The 23,329-nt window shown below is 37.8% G+C and overlaps 1 protein-coding gene across 1 annotated transcript in view; it reads right to left on the bottom strand.

The window, feature by feature from the left end:
* rnf123 (ring finger protein 123) overlaps positions 1-23,329 on the bottom strand; it is a 106,147-nt gene that overhangs the window by 11,701 nt on the left and 71,117 nt on the right. The window contains exons 37-38 of the mRNA XM_079471511.1: positions 19,268-19,395; positions 7,724-7,818 (exon numbers count right to left, since the gene is read on the bottom strand). Coding sequence (XP_079327637.1) covers positions 7,724-7,818; positions 19,268-19,395 — 223 coding nt within the window. The remainder of the gene's footprint in view (positions 1-7,723; positions 7,819-19,267; positions 19,396-23,329) is intronic.

Genomic DNA, 23,329 nt, shown 5'->3' with positions numbered 1-23,329 from the left:
GACAGTGAGGACGACATATACAGATGACAGTGAGGACGACATATACAGATGACAGTGAGGACGATATATACAGATGACAGTGAGGACGACATATACAGATGACAGTGAGGAGGACATATACAGTTGACAGTGAGGACGACATATACAGACAGTGAGGAGGACATATACAGATGACAGTGAGGACATATACAGATGACAGTGAGGACGATATATACAGATGACAGTGAGGACGACATATACAGATGACAGTGAGGAGGACATACACAGATGACAGTGAGGACAACATATACAGACAGTGAGGAGGACATATACAGATGACAGTGAGGACGATATATACAGATGACAGTGAGGAGGACATATACAGATGACAGTGAGGACGACATATACAGATGACAGTGAGGACGGCACAAACAGACGACAGTACGTACATACGTACATGCATACAAAAAACTAATAAAACACAAACAATAACAGCAGACATAGATTATTGTGTTTTACAACTCAATAAGCACTTTTTTGACCCCATAAATATAAAATTATTAGGAATTATAAAAAGCTGTAAACTTAGATTTGGCCGTACAGATTGAGTGAATCTGAATGTACACCACATAGCTCTGAGACAAACAGACTAGCAATTTTAGGGTAATCTACAGGTTTGTATACAGATGTTTTATATCACCACATCACGCCATATTTCACAAAGATCCCATATTTAAGATTTTATGCTCAAATTATATCACATTTCCAGACAAACAGTTCTGAATTATTCATATCCAAACAGATTGTTCTTTGTAGCATACATAACAGCGGTGAGCTACAGAAACAGGTTTAACCGAGGTGCTGTTCTAGTTATTGTACAAGGGGTTAGACATGCCACTGTGTTTCAGTCAACAGACCCTTAAAAATAGATCGAACAGTCAGTTGTGTCAACACAGATATTCTCTTGGATCCTTGATAGACGCACAGAAAATAGGTTGAGCGTTTTAAAACGAGCAGTACTAGAGATTTCTAAAGCTGGGAAAATATAAATTGTGGCAAATTTCCACAAGTACTGATGAATCATTTTGTAAGTATATTTTCTTGCCAGATAATATACAGAATTAAGTTGATTCTCTCACCCCGTTATTAAATAGTTTTGCCTTTCTAAGTTTTGTTAGATTAATGCTTATAACAAAAGTTTCAATATTTTTATTTTATTAAATCTCTATGAAAATGAGTAACTTTTTCCGGGTTATGTCAATCACAACATGCTTTAAGACTAGGTGGTGGGGCGGCAGCACTTTTGTGGGAGTGAAAATTGTAGCTCTGCTGAAAGCTAAAGCGCTCTGGTAATTGCAATGAACTTTCCCGAGAATCAGATGAAGGTGCCGTCAAAAGGCTGAAACTCCATCCTGAGTAGTCAGAATTCTGGTTTTCCTGAAGTGAAAATCACTATGTTTCTAGCAGGAAGATTAGCGCTCAAAGTGTAGTATTCATGCAGGAATGGAATACACCGACTGTGAACTGCATCCGAAGGAGAATATTGTGAAATATATGTCAGGGTGGAGTTCCCACTGCAGCAACAATTTCAGAAAATTATAATATTCCTCTCAAACTCTGGTGTGTCATTACCGGTAATGGGGAAGATATTTCAAACTCTAGCTTCACAAACTACGAACTACTCAAAATGAGGAGAAGTTAAATGACAGTCAAGCAACTGTGACAAACTCAAAGCACCTTGCTATAGACCACTTCACAAGATATATACACACTGGTCCAGAAGCACTTTTATTTTCTCAAATTTAATTCAATAAAAAAATGTTAATCTTACACGTGACCCTGTCCGGGAAATCAAGTCAGAACAAATGTTTGTGTAGTGTTAGAAATCTGAAACAAGTTCTTCTGGACCAGCATTGTTTATTTCTTCTGAAGGGGTCTATACTAACGCTATTTAAGGGGAAAAATAAATAAATGAATACATCTATATATCTTTATATTTATTATAATTTCAAACAATTATAATAAATCACAGTTAGATTTGTAAACAATTCATGTGTTTTTAATGGATGTCAAATAGGGTTACAGCAACACATTTACATGAAATACTGTTCAATAAAAAAACAATGAAAGTCACTATTTTAATTCTGTTTATGATTCCTTATGATTATTTTAAAGTAGATAATTTACCGCATATTGTTATATGAATAGTAATATTGAACTAAATAATAAATGAGGAACAAAAACAGTGATTTAGTGAATCTTGTATAGTCCTCATTTGTCAAAACAAACAGATTCACCTAAATATATATTGATATATTTAATATATTTGGCAATGAAATTAATAAATACTGCCACATTTCTGTCAAATACAAAGGCCAAATATAGCTACAATGAGGCGTCGTGGTTTGAAACTTTTAACAGAAATAAATAAGAATCAAAACAAATGGAGAGGACGGTTAAGGGTGAGAAGCCTTAACATGCAACAGCTATACTCAGAGGAGGAAAAATGACTGATACTTCACAGATGCCCAACCGCCGGTATAAACACACACGCATAGATCACATCGATGGTGAATAAAAGCCAGACATCACGCTTTGTTACCCCGGACGTCAGAGCCAAGGTGCACTTGGCAGAGGAAAGTAAACAAATGTCAGCCGGTGTGGAAACAAACACACAAGCTCAATGAGCTAATGATGCGTTTGCATATTTCGGCAAAAATGTGCTGGAAATGCAGAAATGCAAGCTTCACTTCACGTGCCGTTGAGTCATAAAATATATCAAAACGCAATTCATAATGCCATACAATTCACGCTGAGATTCAAAGTGCATTCTCAGTTTAACCACAATGGGCCCTATTGCAGGCAATACAGTGAACTGTGACCTACAATGTTTCCTCGTTTTAACATCAAACGTATTCTATATTTGTGCTTGATTAGTGCGTTCTTTCATCATCTTTCATAAAAAATAGTAACTGCATAATTTGTATAGTACAATGTAATTTTTGCCTTTGGATTTTTATCCACAACATTGCTGCTCTATTCTGTGGCCAAAAAAAGCCTGAAATAATTTTCTTTCATAAGATAGATTTAGTGTTAATAATTGAAAATGTATTTTAATGCTGCGTAGACACACTGTCAACTAAACGGCAGAGCTGCAACATTAAATTATTGTTTCATATCTTCAATTATGGTAAACGTATAAGGCGAGTTCAAGAGTTGAATCCTTGCTTATTACAACCAAACAACGCAATATATCAGTCTGATCACATGCTGTTACGGACATACAGCAAGGTCACAAGAAATGAATATCTATGCAGATTGTCTCAATTACCCTGGGCCTGATCTGCAGACCCAAAATCTTTTCATCAAGGGTTGGATGTGTATGAGCCTGCAGAATTATAGCAGCGATAAACTATCGCAATACTATTTCTGTTTGATTGCACTTCTGCATTATGACACGAACACAAATAACAGAGCTCAACAAGAAGAGCGGCCCGCTCGCCCTTTCAAGACACTTTATGGCGAGTGTTGCATTACATTCGTTAATCATGTACTGTACATTTTTTTATGTCGCGCAAATGTAAACAAATCTGTTGATGGAATTCTGCTTATTCAAAATGCTTAACCCGGTATCACGGTATCATGCCCTCCAGAAAGCGTGTCAGTGTCACGCTTTGCCTTTTCTAGCCGTGAATATGACATGCATGTATGAAGGTGGAGTTGCTTTACCAGCAGGGGGCGACGCAATTTGCCATCATGACGTGTACAGGTGTGATTTTTTATTGAATCAGACATGGTATTTTGTGTACGTTTATTACTTTGTGCGGACGCTTAAGACATTTTAGCACGTAACCCAAACCCCACCCCTAAACCTTAACTTAAACCCAACAGTCAGTTTGTATTTATATAATATGAAACACAACACATTACAGGCAGATATGGCTACAAATGTTACTTATTCAGAAATGATTCCGTAAAACTATCCAACAACATGTTTAAGTGAACAAGTGAAGAAAATAACAATCCCTCTTTCTTCTATTGGTCAAATAAACACATAGCCCCGCCCACACCTATGCCATTGGTTGAGACTGTTGCCGATCTGCATACTCAAGTGATGGTTTGGGAGCACTTCGATCAAAGTGTTTCCATCCTTCAGGGAAAAGTGGCTGGCTTGAAGTTGTTTCATTTGAAGTTGGGATACGAGAAAGCGTGTCATAATTAAAATTCGCTTTAAGAACATTACGAATATTTCAAAACAAATAATGACATTTGAAATGCTTAAACATGGCATTCATTTGTCAAGCTGGTTATAAGGAAATGAAGCTCAACCTGAAGTCATCATTACTCCCGATCCCAGAAGTCAGATCGCATTTGCTCCCGATGAGAAACACTTAAAAATTTGCATTTCATTGTTATTTTGAACCTCAGGATGTGACCTGAAGCTGACAGTGTTATTTCTAAATCATCTGCTGGTAGTTGTACTTATTTACAAATACATATCGCATATCTACGTCTGCGTGAATTTTAAAAGAAAGCTCATTTTGTACGTTTTGAAATATCTGTACTTACTGCGATTTTCCCGTGATTTTCTTTCTTGCAGTTCATAAGGCATAAAACACACTACTACTACTACTAAGCATATATCATACTTTTTTCTTTACTTCAAAAACACATGTAAATATAAACACCTTTAGATTTTTTTACCTGTCATGCTGTGGCACTTTTTCTTTCTTATTTTTACTGAAGTATTTTGCTCAAAATTCTACTTGATTGAAGGTAATGAAGTACTAGATTTTTGATGTACTTAAAGTATTGGGAATTTTAAGTTTTAAAGATGCGTTTATCAAAATGTATTTATGAAATGGAGTAAAACATATGATACATGCTTTATAAACTAGCCTGAAAGTACTTGAGAATGTACTGGAGTAAATGCAGACAAAACATACTTAAGTACTGTTTATCACTAAGATTATTTTTGTTAAATATACAACAACATGCTAAAGTGACAAGTGATATATTTCCGTCACAATCTATCTAAATAAAAGACGTTCCCTGGTGTTAAACTTTTAACCCCTATTTATTACTGACTGCTGATTAAATGTTATTTTTTTAAATGATTTTTATTTGCCAAAAATACTTGTGCACAACATTTTTTAATGACAGTATATAAATGATCTTTTTTGTATATAATGTAACTTTTTGACAGCCGTATTCATGTAGTATTACGTGTAATAGACACCCTTTGCCTCCTCTATGTGTGAAAATGATACTCTCAGTTCTTTGCATTTGCAAAACTGAAACGATTTTCTAAATGCGTATTATTTGTACTTAAACAATACATATTTTAGTGAACTTAACCCCACTTCTACCCTAAACCTACCCACTTTCCTACATGCAACAAGCAAATAGAAGTCAGCCACATTTATTAAAACACACACCAAAAAAGACTTGCAAACTTGCACACATTTAAGGGGAAAGTTAGGTCTCGCTGTGTCTGCACAGCATATGTGACTGTGCTGATGACGTATGGCGTCTGCTTTAATAGGGTGCGCAGTGGGATGCAAAATACGTTGACTGAAAATGTACACATGTATGCACTCAGGGCGATGATTGAGCAAATGTTATTTGGTCCTACGCTTTTCGCAGATGATATATAATGATAAAGCATGAAAAAGAAATTCTGCCGGGATTGCCAACTCTGCCTTTATGCATGTTGTTGGATAGTTTTACAGAAAAACTTTCAAAAGTCTTGCTATACAAAAGTATACTAATCTGTATCTTGCTTGAATACCTGTGAAGCTCTGGTTACAAAATGTGAAGAAATTGTTGCAAATTGTTGAAATTGTCGACCCTGTGATTGCCGCAATCCTGTTTAATATCATCCCGTGTGTTATGAGAGAAAAACAGGCAATAATTACGCCAGCAATTCTGCATCTCTTTTGGGAAGGTCGACATCAAGTACATCTGTTCCAGGATAAGAAATAACAAGACGCTTTTAGAAAAAAACCAAGAAATCAACACGCAACTCTCTGAGGTAAAAATTTGAAAATGTGCATCTTCAAATTAAATGTGAATGATGTTCAATGATGCCTTATTGAGCTTCCATATTTTTCTATATGGTTATATTAGTATGGACAATTATAAATAAATATTATATCACTATTTTGTATAGAGAAATGTTTTTTTACATGCATAAAGTTCGTTCAGCAATTTATGTGAGCTTTTGTCCTTACAACGTGACTTTAACTGGGTCTGTGGTTTGATTAATGCAATTTTAAAGAATTCTGTGTTGAGGAAGGCGGGACTTGAGCCGTGAGGCGGAGCCGGTGGCGTGAGTGATAGTTGGAATCATCTGTGCGCGAACCTGTCCCGTATATCTCACGGAAGAGATCGGGAGCTTAAGAGGACGAGCGACAGGACTGTTGACAAGAGAGGACCGGGCTCGGACATCAACAGTCCTATAGCAACCAAATCTGCTATCCAGCCAAGGGATGAAAATACAAGAGGGAAAACAGCAAGGGCTCCATGTATCAACTGCCCATGATCGCACCAACACATCCCATCTCAACACGGCAATCACCACTTATATGTTATTACAGAAAGCGAATACATTTATATCAAGATTCCACAACTCGATATAAATCGGGCAAATCATCGGTTTCAAGTGGAATTCCCGGTTCTCTGCTGATGGTTGGTGTTGGGTTAAGGGGAGAGGGGAATGGCTGATTATGTTTCTCTCTGCAGAAGAGAAAAGCTCTCGTGGGAGAAGCTCACTTTCTGCTGGCTAATGCTGCGGTGGACTCTCAGCTACTGTATGTTTGAGAACCGGCTGTGGAAAGACCTGAATGGGGCGGCCATCACATTAACTGTGGACCACAGAAACCCTTGGTAACATTGTGACTCCAGTTCAGAAAATCACTAATAGGCTTTTATTGCCTCCCACACTCATGCTTTCTGAAAGCTGAGGCGTCATGTATTGCTCAAGGTGCCTGTAGGAATTTAAGTAGCAATTTAAGATGCGACGGTGTTGACTGAATTATAGATCGAAATATTAAAATTCAACTGAGATTTGATGTATTTTCAAAAGTGAAGGGTGTATTATACAGTATATTATATTATTTCAATGATTATACAGAATATTATATTATGTGATTGATGCCCATAGAACAGATTTGACCAGTGTCGACACTAAAGTCTATAAATACACAGACAGTAGTGTCTTATTTGTTTATGTAAACTAGTGTTGGAACACAAAAGATATGATAAATTTCTCTTGGTGTTTTCTTTCATTATCTGGGTTGCCAGTTAAATAGCCTAAAACAAACGTTCTTTCAAATGATTGGTTTTCATGTTTTTCTTGAACGAAAAATTTAAATAATTATTTTGTTCTTACAAAATCTGTAAAACAACATAAAATTCAGTATAATAAGGCAACATTTTACATATTTCTGGAAATATCTTCTTTTGTGTTCTGAGGAAAATAATGAAAGTCAAAGGTGACATGAAGGCGGGTAAATGAGGAAAGAAATGTTCATTTTAGTAAACTATCCCTTTAACAAGCTTCCACTTGTTTGCACTGTCACACTCACCTTGAACTGTTCTATTTCAAATGCCGATTTCACATTTCAAATGAATATATTGCAGACAGGCACCATATTGATTTCTGTTAAAGCACTTGAGGGAACAATGCAGCAAGTAAGTGCTGGTTGTTGTTTTAGGGACCTGTGTGGGTAGGTGTACTCACCGCTGTGCTGGCCGCCGCTTGCTTGGACTCCTCCGTCAGGAAAGCCAGCATCTGTTCTACCTTCTGTTCCTCTTCTGTGCTGATGTAGTCCGTGTCTATTCAAACAAATGAACACACAAATAAGCATCAGAGTGGGGTTCTGACATATTGTGATTTTGAGGAACTCAACAAACTGATCTGTGCTGTCTGGTTGAAACTGATCTCCGATGTGATGTTGTGACACAAGTGAAGAATGTAATGCTGATGTAACATTACTGTTATAAATTAGATGACAAATATGTCTTGGGAACCTTTTCAAAGATGTACGGTTAGTCAAGATTAACCAAGAACCAATTAACTAACTAAAATCAGCTAAAAACAATTAACCATCTAAAATCAGCTAAAAAACAATTAACCAACTAAAATCACATAAAAACCAATTAACCAACTAAAATCAACTGATTAATCAAATAAAATGTATATAAAATAATTGTAACTTATATAGCAATATAAGAAATAAATAGCTAAAATGAAACTGAAATGCGCATAATTCAAAATAAGAATAAAATTGAAAACAAAACTATAACTATAAAATCTTTTTTACATGACTACTCATCGGTGCTTCATACAAACATGATTCATTATAAAAAATAAAGTGAAATGATGCACTTTACTCCACTACGCAAGTGCCAAAGAAAACCATAGTTACAACCGTCACTCAAATTCTTCTTCAACAGCTTTGACAGGCAAATAAAAAAAAGATCAGTGGCAAAGAACAGACATTAATAACTGCATTTACGTCACAATTTCAAGAATCAGACATAAGGTTTAGCCCAGGCCCTGCGGGGTCTATTTTCTATTGAGGGACTGTGTGAAAGACCCCTTTACACAAATTCATCATGAATGCGCTGGGACTTCGGGATCAGCTTGATCATTTTAGTCTCTGTATGAGCACCAGAGATCTGCTCGCCGCGTTTTTCCAGCAGCTTCCACTTTCCCCACAGCAATTTCATGCTTGTCTAGTTTGCAAGTGCCAAAATTGGCCCTGACGTTGCCCGTCATTGCTGTTCTAGCTAATGATTTGGACGGTTGAACAGCAATGACAGCCGACGTCCTGATTATGAGAGAAAAAACTAAGTGAAGAGCGAACTCGTCATGGCCTCCCGAATGTTCTCAATGACACAGATCTAATGTTAAACTGTGCTTTATCTGAAGCTAAGTCAATGATGAAGAGTCATTAACTAGCAACGGTAAATAGCTGATTACAATTTTTTGGTGGTATCACAAGGTGCTCAGTTGACTATAGAAAGACATACTTTAGTAACAATGTTTTTTTTTATAGTGCACGCTCTACCAGTTGAGCTACAGAAACAATTGCAATTCATTGTAATTCTCTCAAACATTTTTAAAAACAAGATTCCCTGACTTCACATCATTTTTCTATAAATGTTTTTTTAATTCATAGAATTTTGCGTAAAATTGCAAGCTAAGCTATTCTGAAGCTAACTAATAGCTAATATCATATAGGTGCACTGTTTACATTTTTGCTGTCTTACCCTAACCTTAGACACGATCAAATTAGCTTTACAATTCATTTAAATTAACTATTTTACATTATATTTTTATGCCTTTAACTAGGCAAAATTTACAATTTATCATTTATGGCAACTCTTTAAATAAGGCTGTAGATTTATTAACATCATTATATGCATTAGTTAACATTAACTCAAAATAATACGTTTTAATTTTACAGCATTTAGTAATCTTTGTAATTGTTAGTTGAAGTCATAATTTACTGATCCTTTTGTCATTTCAAACCTGTAAAACTTTCTTTCTTCTGTGGAACACCAAAGAAGATATTTGGAAAAATGCTGTTAACTGGTTCCCATTCACTTGCTTTTGGTTTTGTGTCCATACAATAGTAGGGAACGGGGTCCAGTGCTGTTCGGTTACCAGCTTTGTCCAAAATATCTTCTTTTGTGTCATGCGAAAGAAAGAAAGTCATAATGGATGTTGAGTAAATGATGAGAGAATGTTCATTTTTGTGAACTATGACTTTAATGCCAATTCAATTACTCATGTTAATTCATTGTGCATTAACTAATGTTAACAGATAAAACTTTTAATTATCAAAATGTATTTTTTATGTAGTAAATGCTACAAAGTTATGATGCAAAATGATATAATCTTATAATGATATACATTTTTTCTTAAATGGCAAGGATTCACACATTGCCATTAAATTCCTGGCAGCCGTCCCACAACAACAGATTGCTGTAACTTCACCCTTCTGAGATGTATAGTAGTGTCTGTAGGGAATGCCTGACACTTGTTCAGAGGGCTCTTTAAACTGAATGTCACCAATCAGCTCCTCAATGATTAGACAGAAAAAAAACATAAGCCACATCTGTTGCAGAAGCACAAGCAGATGGGTTATGCATTACACTTGTGAGTTATAAAGCGGCAGTGATATTTACAAGGAATATGTAAGAGGTGCATTCAAATGAGGCAGGGTAATGAATCTTTTGGCCTTTTTCAACATGGAAACATAATTTTTCATTTTTGCGTCAACGGTTTCTTTAAGGTTTCATTAAGAGTCCGGCCTACACAAGTAGCTCCACCGCTGTTTTCTCCAGAAGCCTCCTACACGCTGAAGATCTACTGAAGAGGGCCGGGTATCTTTCCCAGGGCATCTAGACATTAATTAGTCCTTTGACTTAGCCGAGAAGATCCATGTCAAAACCCAGCAGCCAGATGAATTCCGCATCCCGTTTAAATTGGCGGCTTTGCTACAGGAACATAGCCTGATGTCATTACATCCATTAGCATCTATGTGTAACCTCCTTCAGAAGCACTAGGATAATGAGACGGGCCTGTCGCCACACCAGGTTAAAGAAGCGGTAGAGGGCCTGCGGAATTAGACTTTTCATTAGATCCTGCAGAATAATACAGGTTGGCCTGAACATTTCAAGACGGACATACCCTTTGAAATGCTAATGCATACCACCTACGGTCAGTCGTCTCTCATTAATTCTCATTCTTCTGACTCTTTCTACAGTCACGCTGAATCTGGACTGCCTCCAGGAGTCGCACATTATATATAGCTTGCGTGGCTGTGTTTGTGTACACTTAAGCCCGCTCTTGGTCTTTGAAATAAGTGTAATGAGAATGCTTGAGTGGCTCAAAAGAACATAGGAAATCACTTGATAAGTGTAGGTTTCTTTCCTACGTAAATTTATTTCATTAACAAAAAGGAAGTTGGGCTAAGGCATTTCGAAAGGTTTGATACTTTTTTTGCTACTGCAAAAGTAGGCGGATTGAGGAAGAAAAACCTTATTGTTCTAAACCAACACTCTCACTGGATTTTGTAACAACTTGACAAGGCGGCTAATTCATATGACATTGTACGATTTGCTTTTGCGCCGGTGACGTTAGGCTAAGGGGTGGGGTTAGGGGAGGGGCTCCAGTATTGCTTTTATCTACCAATCATACTTTTTTGTACAACTCACATCGAACAAATTCATACGAACTAGCCACCTTGTAAAATAGTTAGGAATTTCTGTGTGATCAGGCTGCATACATGTTTTTACACGCCCTTAAGTGCAAGATCATTCATTGAAGTTTTTAGTCCCGTAAGACTCATAAGTCTGTATATTATAATTGCCTGTACTCACGAAAAGTTTGTTTTGTGAGATTTTAGGCCTACACCAGAGAAATAAAGCTGACAGACAGACTAAAGGCTTTTACACCAAAGACAACCATTGTAAAGTGTTAAAGGGGTCATATTGCACGAATACGTGTTTTTTTTGTGTCTTTGGTGTGTTATAAGTTGCCCATGCATGTATTAGACACGTAAACTTGTAAAAATTAAAGTGTCAGAACAAAAGATGCATTCTATCTAAAAGTGAATGCTCACCCAGACCTGCCTGAAACACCTTGTGCAACACTCACAAATCTAAGTCAGTCTGAGGGATGATTTGATTAAGACCACCCAAATGTATACGCAAGTAATGGGGGCGTACCTGTCAGAAAATTTGCTTTGGAACCTGATGTTCCAAATCTGGTAAGAGACGTTACATTTCCGTCACACACTTGCAGTATTCGACCAATCACTATGCACTGGTTAACTGGCCAATCATATCACACCTCGTTTTTCAGAGCGATGAGCTTTTAAAAAATCTGCGTGTTTCATAGAGGCGGAGCAAAAAGTAGATACAAACATGCACGGTATGTGGAAAATACATTTTAGACTTTATTGTAGATGTTTTGATAGAACATCACAGTAACACATTGCTGATTAACAAACTATTTTACATTTTGGTTTGTTTCCTTTAACAGCAAAACCTTTCTATTTGGTACCATTTGCTAAAAGATCTTAATGACCTCATCTTTTATGATTGGGATGTCTTTTTCAATGGCCAGAAGCAGAAGATCAGAGAGTCGTTCTTGTCCACAGACATTACGAAGTTTAGTTCACCAGCTTCAACTTCGAGAATGAGCGTTCAACAGTGGCTGTTGAGACGGGGAGTGTTGCAAAGATTTCCAGCCGCTTAAAAAGTGTTGGAAGCACAACATGAGCATCAAACTCCTTAAATGTTTCCAAAATGGCATGGGCACTTTTTTGTGAGCATGTGAATGAAGAGTGGAAAACTCGAGCTGTGGCTGCCTCACTCTCCATTTCTTCCTGTTCTGCGTCTGTCTCTTCCCTCTCTGTCTCATTGCATTGCCTTTCTTTCTCATTCTGAACTTTTTCTGTCTCTGGCTCAGTTCCAAGACCTTCACTTTTACTCTGTTGAGTTGATTCTGAGGCAGTTTCATCTTAATATAGAGAATGAATAACAATCATATTTTAAATACAATTGTTAGGCTTAGCGCTAATTCCATTTATGTTCTTGTAATATAACTACTCTTCCATTCAAATAATTTAATGTCTATCTTTCTTGTTATCAAACTCTAGCATATTCAGAATCCTTTACTTTCCGCCAGTTTAACAACACTGACCTGAAAAGTGGCTGATTTGGCTGATGCTCAATGTGCTCTCCCTCACTCTCTGAGCCTGCCTCTGCCTCATCTTCAATGGAGCAATAAGTAATAGACATTTAATTTCATTTTAGCATACAGCATAAATCTATATAGCCTACTATGCTAATATACAACTCATTTAGAGACTGATGTTTAAGTCAGAACTAAGACGAGTGATTACAAGGGGAAATATATTTACAAGAATTTAACTGACAAACTGTGTCTGCTAACTGTTCTAACCTCTATATGATGATTTACCTGCTGGCTTGCTGGAGCTTTGAATCCATGTTTGCAGTGTTGAACTGCCTTTAGCAGCCTCCAGACACTCTTTCTCTCTCTGTCGCTGTCTTTTATGTGAAGGCATTGTTGTACATTGTTTTTTTGGGGGGGATTGTCTACAAGGTGTGCCAACAACAGGACATTTAGTTATTTGTAGTATTTAAATCAGATCGTTGAGTACAATAATTCGATTAGACAGGCAGCTAACTTTAATTCTAAGAACGCGGATATGTTGTTCAAGTTGTTAGCACTAGTAGAAGACCAAGTGCAAAACATTACCGACATACAAAAAAATAAATAATACCAAATGACTAATTTTGCAGATTCAACCACTGTCTTCTTAAATATCCTCCACTGGACCTGTCCTCTGAGAGTGACCTATTTGTCAGCTATGGTGACCTTAACCTGTCCAGTGAGTAGTGACCTCACGGACTGCAAATTGTGAAAACGTATACAGCAGAAGCAGTGGGCAGCTATCGCTGCAGCTCAAAGGCACCACAGTCGTTACCCACCGGCCCTGAGAATCGAACCGTGGCAACTTTCTGGTATCGAGTCCAACTCGCTAACCATTAGGCCACGATTTTTACCAAAATGTACGCTATCATACTTGCCAACCTTTTGGCTTAGGCTGTTGTAGCCCCGCTGGCTCCGTTAATGCAAGCTCTGATCTTCAGCCTCCGCTGCCATGTTGGCATACCAGAGATTCTTTCTTTCAAATGCTTCGTAATGTTCTCGGCCCAAGGTACAGTCAACTCAACTATGAGGACTGTCCTACTGGAGCTGGACCAAAGAACCCTGTCCGGCCGCAGGTTGGTCGCTGCAATTTCCAAGGGAAAAGTAAGTCTGTGGTTTATATCAACTCGCATTTTCCAATCCCTGGCTAGAGCCCTGATCAGCAAGCCTGAATCTGGGGTTATGGACTTGGCCCGTGGTTTTTGACCTGAATAAAGGGTTGCCTTTTTTACGAGTTAGCCTTGGTGTTTTGGGGGATGGCATTTGCTGCCACTCTCTTGTTCTCTTCTGCTGCAGCCAAGTTCTTTAGTACTTGATTGTGGTGCCATGTGTATCTCCCCTGTGTCCCACTCTTCTTACAACCCACAAGAATATGTTTGAGGTTTGCTGGAGCTGCACATAGGTGGCAGGCTGGATCCTGTCCATACCAAACAAGCCGATTTGTTGGTGAGGGCAGCACATCATATGTAGCTCTTATGTAGCTCTGTAAAACTTATCCTGTTTGTTCCCATGATGTGCCTATGTCTGAGGACTGCCTTTGCATCTTCTACCGCTGTTGTTGGGTTCCATTTCCTTCCTGTCGCTACTGTTGGAGCAGCATCTCTTACAAAGGGGTCACAGGATTCTTTGAGCGTCATCTCTAACCACTCGATGGGAACTTTTTCAGCTCATTAACTGCCAATCTAAAATTATTTAAAAAAACAATGAAAATTGAAAAGAAGGAAAGAAAGAAAATAAAAAAATTGAAAAGTCAGAGTGCGAAATGATCATAATATAAACGAATGAAAACTAATTAAGTTCACTGTACGTATCGGTATAGTTGTCTTTTTATTCATTAAATCTTTTTTTATTTTGAAATAACTGCTGATGTGATGAAGAAATCGAGAAACGCAAGAATCACTGTATAATTCATGGGGCTTCAGATTAAATTCAGAACTTTGATACAGTAAAATCACTTCATCCTATTTATATTAAATAATTTTCAGGACCAGGGGAGCAACACAATAACAATATCAGCAGCAGGGCCCAAGAAATAATGCCAGCATCAACCTCGCCAACTTCTACTTCAATAATTCTCTCACATTGTACTTCGCACACAATATGTTACAAAATAAATAAATAAAATGATGAGCACAGAACAGGTTTTTCTTCACATTCGGAGCGCCCTGCAGACTCAGACTTGCTATTGAGAGGAAACTCGGCCAAGTACATTACCAAGAATAATCTAGAAAAGAAAAACAGTGGGACTTCTAAGTGCTGACACTGCTAGTAGTTCTGATTTAATAACACCGCATCTGAGATTGGCAGAGACAAGACATAATGAAGCGTTGGACATATTTCCACAAGCTAATTAAAGTTCAGAAAACACCTGCCCTTCTAGTGCGGTTTTGTAGAGAGCTGAAGAAAGAAATTGCTTTACAGGGACAGAAAATTTGGAAAAATAAATGAGCGTTTATTCATTGGCTGTGTTTCATTTCCTAGTGCAGGGCTTACTGCATAAGCACTGAAGTGTACCGTATATGGAAACATGTAAAATTATACACTGGGTTGGATCAAAAAGGGATTAACCCAGAAAATATTCATTTTGGAGACAATCATGGGATATAACAACCCAGCGTAGTTCAATTTACAACCCAACAGTTGGGTTTGTCCATCTTTAAGAAAATAAGAATAAGAAGACAACCCAACATTCTTTAAAGTGTATGCAGCATAAAAACCTTTACTAACTTGTTAAATCTTAAATTCTGTTAAAATCTGTGGGATCTTGCCTTAAGAAAAGCATAAATGGATGACCAGACAGAACACAATGCATTATGGGATAAAGTATCTCAAACAATCTGCTTTGTTGTATACTGTGAATTTTCGATTATTGTTTATCTATGTCTGTATTAAGATATGATAAAATAGTAAGAACAGTAAGGTTTTATGCTATTCAGAACACAGCCACTCTGTCTCTCTTCTAAAACAAATGCAACCCCATTACGTCTAGTAGCAGCTTCTTAAAAAGAAAACAAGTCCCGTGGCTAAAGGTTTCCCCGTTCACATGGGTTACCATGTCATGTTAATCTGGGTTCAGATGTTGCAGTTATGTGTCCCTAGGGTTTTTTATCAACAGGTTGAACAAGACCCAAGAACAACCACCAACCAATCTCCTCTCAGAGTCTGATACCAGTGACCCAGTTAAGTGGTGGAAAAACAACGCACGGTGAGGGGGCATCTGAGAGACAGACAGGAACTGAGACCGGACATGGTGTCCATGGCGACCCTCGGTCTCCATGACTACGAGAGAGACCAGCTTCTTCCTTGTAAGCCTGGAGATTCACACCATGCTGTCCCTCAGAGATGAGTGGAATGAGCTTCGCGGTGTGAAAACAAATTTGTTTTAAATGAAGAGTTTGTCAGAGATAAAGACCTCGGTAGTGCATGACAAACCTGCATGGGAAGGATTTATTTCAACTCACCCACAACCAGTAAATCGCTAGGAGTGAGTTCAAAACATGTCTAGTTTTCAGCAACGGTGAAAGGTGCTTGGTTTAAAACTTCTGAAGTCTCCCACGTTTTTTCTCACGTTGTATAAATGCTACTGCGGATAATGTTTTGTGTATGATTTTTAATTATAATAATAATAATATAGTTTTGACTTTAACATAAGTAGGGCTGGACGATATGGCCAAAATTGATACTGAAATATATTTCTTACTTCCGATAACGATATGAACAATAAGATATAAATTGAGAGAGCCCTCTGATATGAACAATTATGCTGATCAAAATCATTCTAGACGCCAGCTGTGTGCAAAGCTACATATCCAATATTTGTCCAATATTTTCTATAGGACTGTGCAATACAAGATTTGCCATGTTCTCCTGCAAGTTGACATTAAGAACTATTTAAATAAGTTTCAGTGTTTTTCATAGGCCCTGCAATATGCATCAGTTTCTTTGCAAAAAAAACTGTACGAAATTTGCCATTCTGTCCTCGAAATTTACAACTTTATAACTTGTTTGTGTTTATTTTATGAAAAAAATGGTTTTAAGACGAAATGAGATGATCCGTTGTAACTTGGGCGTCATGGCTGTGGAACACACCATGAACACGACAGCATTTAATCCTTGAATTTGAAGTCAAGACTTTCTTCACAAACACCTCACTTCAAGAGACTTCAAAGCGGCAGTGGCCACCGGACGAGAAGCACAGCGTCGCATCTACAATGCACGACGGATGCACACCTTTTGATCAGGTTCCAAGTTTAGTCCTGACGCAGTGTGGGCCACATTTAACTATGTTTATTATGTTTGAGTTAAAAACGTGTGGCTCTTAATCTTAAATCAATGAATAGGTAGTGCATGGCTGTTTACTGCAGAAATTAAACAGACCCGCGCAGACACAGATTTCTGCATGCATACAGTTGATGTCAAGCTGCGTCACTTTTTCAAGCATTAGTAAGTTGCATAACAGTTTTGTAAATGAATATACGGACAGAAATGATCAATGTTAAACTTAAACTAGATTTATACAGGGGCACTATGGAGTGCCGCTCCGTAACACCAGTAGCTGCTGCCGCGGAGCAGAGCGAGGGCTCAGACCCAGACGTGTAATTTCAATTGTATTGTATTGTATTATATGACATAACGCTTTTTGCTCCCTGAATCCTTTTAAGTCGCTTTGGATAAAAGCATCTGCTAAATGACTAAATGTAAATGTAAATGTATTGAAACATCGAAAATGTGTATAAAACCATATCGCCGTTATAGAAATTAATTCTATAGCGATAGATATTGTTATCCAACTATTGTCCAGCCCTAAACCCAAGTAAAGATTAAGAAAAGTACGCTTCAATTTTGATATGCAAAAGTTACAGATTATATCATGTTACAAAATATCATGACTATAGCAGATCGAATAAACTGTAGAAATAATCACAGGGAAATCATCATGGCAAAAATGACATCATGCTGCTCAGACCGACCACACTTCGGCCAAACAGCTAATGTACAGATATTAAAATGATTATGCTATTATAAGTTCTATTTCCATTACAAAACTGTAAAAGTTAACTTTTTTAATGTGATGCGGCTCTCCTCGCAAACAGAAAGCAAACATATTCTCAATGATGTTCTTCCATGCTTGAAGACCTCCTGTCACGCCTGACTCTCGCCTTAAGTGGAGCAGTTTAGAAGTGTGGCCATCGTGAGTTTAGCAATGCATCCACTTAGTGTAAATAATTCATCAAGGCTTCTTACAGTACAGCGGTGGCAGTAGATTGGGGTGGATGGTCTATATAGAGCTTCAGTGCTGGAGGAATCGATTAACACTGCGGTGCAGGCGGGAGAGGATTTCCTGATGTTACATTAATACTAGAGATATATCTGCCAATAATCCGAAATTTGTTTTAGTTTGAAAACAGCCGATGATCTGTGCCGATGTGTCCGGTCGATCAAAAGAGGACAGGAAAATGCAATGAACTTGTGCTTATATATAGAAAATGTTAAGAAACATCCCCAGTTTGATGTTTAATATTATTATTAATTACATTTACAGATACGGTATGTTGCTTGTTTACAGCAACCAACCATCAATTTACAAACTATTTAGTGAAAGAATAATTTACTTGATAATAAACCATTCAAGGCTGCGTATAGCAGTGACTTTCCTGATTTGCCACGAGACGTCCTTGACCCTGGGAAAACATTCAAATCAACCAAAAGTTTATAACAACATTGTTTTAAAGTGACGTATAGTGGATCATACAAAATCTATCAAATTCAATTTGTGCCTTGCATGACTTTGGCATTGTGACTGCTCTTATCGTTCAAGCTCCGGAAATTCTGGTTATGAAAGGCAGGATATAACAAAAAGTGCCTCTCCGGTAAATAAAGTCTGCTCAACTTAAGTAATATAGGCATTTAATTCATTTCCACACCCACTTAAATGTTTTCCTTTCATTCTACAACTTTGCCCAAATGTTTTTATTCACATCTCAATCCCCCCTGGTACGTAAGTGCATGAGCAAAAATGAAGAGGACAATTATATCTGATTATAATTATGATTCATCAAAATCACTGCATGGATTTATTCTCAGCAGGTGAAATAAGAGCTGGGGCTATGGCTGAGCGGAGGCTATTTTAAGAGTCACAATAACTTTTAGATCACTGGATATAAGAAGCTATTCTGAGGAGGAGGAAGTGAATTTAAAACCGAAATGCTGAGTATCCATACCCGGGGTGTCAAACCGTGGCCACCATCCCTTGCACGAAACCTACAAAATACATCTTAAAGAAATCATTTAGGTATTAAGGATTACTTGAAAATGCATGCATGTGTGTTTTGAAACTGAACTATGCAGGCTGGTGGCCTTCCAAAGGATCTGACATCTAAAACCGAAGCAATACTGTAAGTGCAATAAATGCAATGCAAACTCAATTTCATATCCTTCTGGGCATGCCAAAATAAGATACTGTATAACGTCACTTGAGGATGAGTCTGTATAATAGGGTATTTTAAGAGTGTTGCGTCCGCTCAAACTTACACGTGTGTAGAGAGAAGTGTTTGCTGTCTGCGGCCGTAGCTCCGCCCTCTCCTTCCCCGAGAAGATATTGGATGGACCGAAGCTGAAAGCAAGGATCCGACAGAAGCACAGCTGCGGCCCGTGAGATCCTGAAAGTGAAGCGCATTATTCTCCATCAGAAAAACAAACACATCAGATGCACATCCTAGCTGATCAACTATATATCTGTTTGACCGGAACCATATGAATCACACAGCTCTCTTTCACATTGTTGTATCACCCGATTCTCAAAAATACACATAATTCATAAATTGCAGACAACACACATTAACACCCAGACCAACACTTCCAGCCACCCGGTACACCTGCTGTGTACGTCTAAACCCTCACTGATCAATCTTTCATGTGTTTTGCGAATCGGACCACATACACCCACTCACGTATTTTTTTTTCATGATGCAAGCAAAGGAAACCATCATCTTTAAATAATACACTGGGGTTTGAAAATAAGATAAAAACAATTGTTGTTGCTTATGGGAATCGTCTGAAAGAGCAAAAATACCGTATTTACAAAAGTTATGAATTGGTTTATCCATCATTGTCATCAAACTGGAATTAAATACTATTTTTATTTATTGTTTTATATTCAATAATATTTATAATATTTGTATATTTATAATATACATTTTTTGTTAAAAATCAACCAAAATCAGTTATAAGCGTAAATGTCAGTTTTTACTTTACACCTATTCGCAATGGTATGATTACCTATATGATTGATTTATTATTTGAGGTGTCAGGTCAGGTCTTTTACAAAAAGTAATTTATATCAACGCACAACGCATATGTATATTAACCTCAAATTTCACATTTCAAACAGAGGTGGCGACACAGGCAAACGTTACAAATGTCAGCTTTAAGATTTATTGATTTCTTAGTAGGTGAGTACAAATATTTCTAATGCATTATTATTACCATGAATGCATTCGCTTTTTTCTTAAAGTTCAGACTATAAAATTGACCTATGTTTTCAATAAAACAATATTTTATATTAATTTGTTAAAATGCAAAGTCTCTCGCCAAATGTGCATTGTGAAAAAGCATTGCAAAACGTATCCGGATTAATTTGGACATAACGAAAGACAAACAAATTTGTTAATACGCCACTTCAAATGTAACATTCCCTGACAATCTAAGTGCGTTTAAGGCAAAACATCCTGGCGCAAGGAAAATGATTTAGGAAATACAGACAGACAAACACTTGAGCAAATATATTTGCACAGCACACAAACAAACCCGGCAGGCTGCCGTATTTACAATGGCTGGCTGTCATTCGAAGTTAGCAGTACAGTACACACGCTCAATGACAGCCTAGACGGACAACAACCATCAAACAAGAGAGGTCTAGTAAACAAAGCACACATGCACAAGATCAGTGCCCGCGCAACCCACACCTGGCAACCCTCCTGCTGCGCTCTAGGGCCGCTGAAATATCACATCCACAGACGTCTCGGAGTGTGCCTGACACCTGACGCCCATTTCTTTGGCACCAAAATGATGACGCACGAACACATTTATAAAATATACTATTAGCGTTGGTGTTGCACAGTGACTGTCAGCAACTTTTGACAATCATTACTTCACATTAAAATAAAAGAATAAAAACGAAAAACACAGTCAAAAAGGTTGGTAAAACATCCCAGTATGACAGCAGGTTTCTCTAAGCGAGATAAGCCTGTAAACAGGAGAGGTTATTTGTGGAGCCTGTGGCCCCCAACAGACAGACACTGACTCACGAGCCCCATTCTCCACTTCAGTCCTGCCCCTCGGAGCACAGCGGGACTGACAGCTGAGCACGGGGGAGGATTATTGGAACAGCTTCCATCACAATATCCTTTTTTATGAAAGATGTGAGGGAATAGTGAGGCGTGTGTGTGACACATGGCTCACGATTCCTTCACATCCTTCAAAAATATGCCCACAGATCTACTCCAACTCTCACTGCATGCTACGGGCCCTTCGGGCGAAAGGCACAGCTGTGTATGAAGGGTGATGATGAAAGAAAAACGGACACACCAGAGATGTGTGTGAGGCATTTCTTATGCTTTTTACGGACGATAAAGTAAACAGGACAGAGGAAATTAAAAATTCAAACGATTCTACTCAACCTTTATTCATCAAAAAGCAGAAGGTAATCTATTGTTAGCCGTTCTAAATAAGTTGTAATGCTTTTACAGGTATGTACAGTATACACAACCTAATCTAAAGGAAATCCATAATTATTGGATGAGGTTAAAGGTCCGGTGTTTGAAATTTAGCGGGATCTATAGATGAGGTTGCGAACTGCAACCAAAGGCTAAATCTCCCCTTTCGAAGCCGACACACAACTAAGAAGCCGTCGCGATTTAGCTTCTTTGCCGAAGGAGATAACTTGTTTATGAAACGCAGTCTGTAGAGCAGTTTGTCTGTTTAGGGCTACTGTAGAAACAACATGGTGAATTCCATGTAAGGGGACCAGCGGTGTATGTAGATAGAAAAAGCGAATTCTAAGATAAAAAAGATGTGAGCTCTTTATACACCTCATATGTATATTATATTGCATTTCTGTCAATAGATCCTCCCAAAAAACAACACATTGCATCGTTAATGGTAAAAGAAATGTACGTTTATAACACCACCCTTAGACCGTACTAAAGCATAAAACCGAGATCGTAAAAATTCATTCAAATTCGCCATCGCCTAAAATAGTTACAAACTGCCGTAAGTTTGTGTTGGTATACAAGACCCATACACAGTGTCTCGCATTTTCAATATCAGCAGCTTTTTCCTGTATATTTGATATGTTTGGCCCTTTTATTGTTTATGACATCGTACAAAACTGAAATTAAAACGACTATCAAAAAGTATATGGCCTTGACTCCATTCTGCCACCAGAGATATATTACAAAATTCTGGCATCAACACAGCACCTTATTACGCTCAGGGATGAGAAAGAGACCAACAAAAATAGCCAATTTAGAAGCGACGTCGGAAATCGCTTTTACCTCTCTGTATGAAGTCTGTCTCAAGTATTTGTACAATACAATACAAACAGTCTGCCTCAATTTTCCTTTTGTTTTCTCTCACTTTTATGTTTATGAATATTTTTCCGCATGTTCCGATAAACATCCCAGATTGTAGATCATAAAGAGACGCTTTCAGAAACTTGAATTCATGCTGAATCTCGACAATAATGCACATCTAATTGTGCGAGATCAAAAGACACATAGACTGCCTCGGTGAGCAATAACAGAACTATTCTGCCGAATACTTTTGATCTCGGAATAAAGAGAGTTTGATTTTTGAACAAGCAACAATAACAGCCGAGCTGAAGGCTGGTGAATCTGTTTGTCTCTCACTGTATGCCATCAATGTCATTGTGCTGTGAGCTTAAAATACATTACGGTGACAACGTTATTCCTCAGTGCAGCCTTACCAGGTTCCAGGGCTTTTTATAATGCCAGAAGAGAGAAAGGCCATCCCAAAACGTTTGCCAGAAAATTGTAACAACAAAATTCGTGAGGATTATCATATAAGTCACAGGATATCCATACTTTTATACATTTAAGCCATGCACAGTGCAATATGAGATAACCAAACGCACATCGTGAAACGCACTAACAAAAACAAATGGTTTCCGCTGCACGTTCATCACACATCGGTTTCTCCCCTACGCAAGCATTGAGAATCAAGTATCTGCATGTCTTGAATACATCAACAGACCCCCAAGGCATATACAACACATTATACAGCATTTATCAACCGCTAAGAGCAGCTTCCATCTAACAAGATCTCAGAAGACCCGCCATTGGCCGTGAATCACCTCTTCTCTTTAAAAAACATTAGAAAACTGTCATGAGGCGATAGATGGTATCGCCATGTCCAACGACAAGGCCGTATGATATTGGGAAAGGTAAAAATCCATAACTGTGTCCGTCTCAAACTTTATGATGCCTGATGTAGTTTGAAAGTGCTTCCAAAGGTGTTTCTGAAATCCGATGGATATGTCATGCCGATGTCAGCGTGGACATCGTAATAAGCAGT

Source organism: Barbatula barbatula (assembly GCF_947034865.1).
Source record: "Barbatula barbatula genome assembly, chromosome: 13".
NCBI lineage: Eukaryota > Metazoa > Chordata > Actinopteri > Cypriniformes > Nemacheilidae > Barbatula > Barbatula barbatula.
Note: the sequence above shows the minus strand (reverse complement) of the source record. Positions and strands in the feature narration are given on the sequence as shown.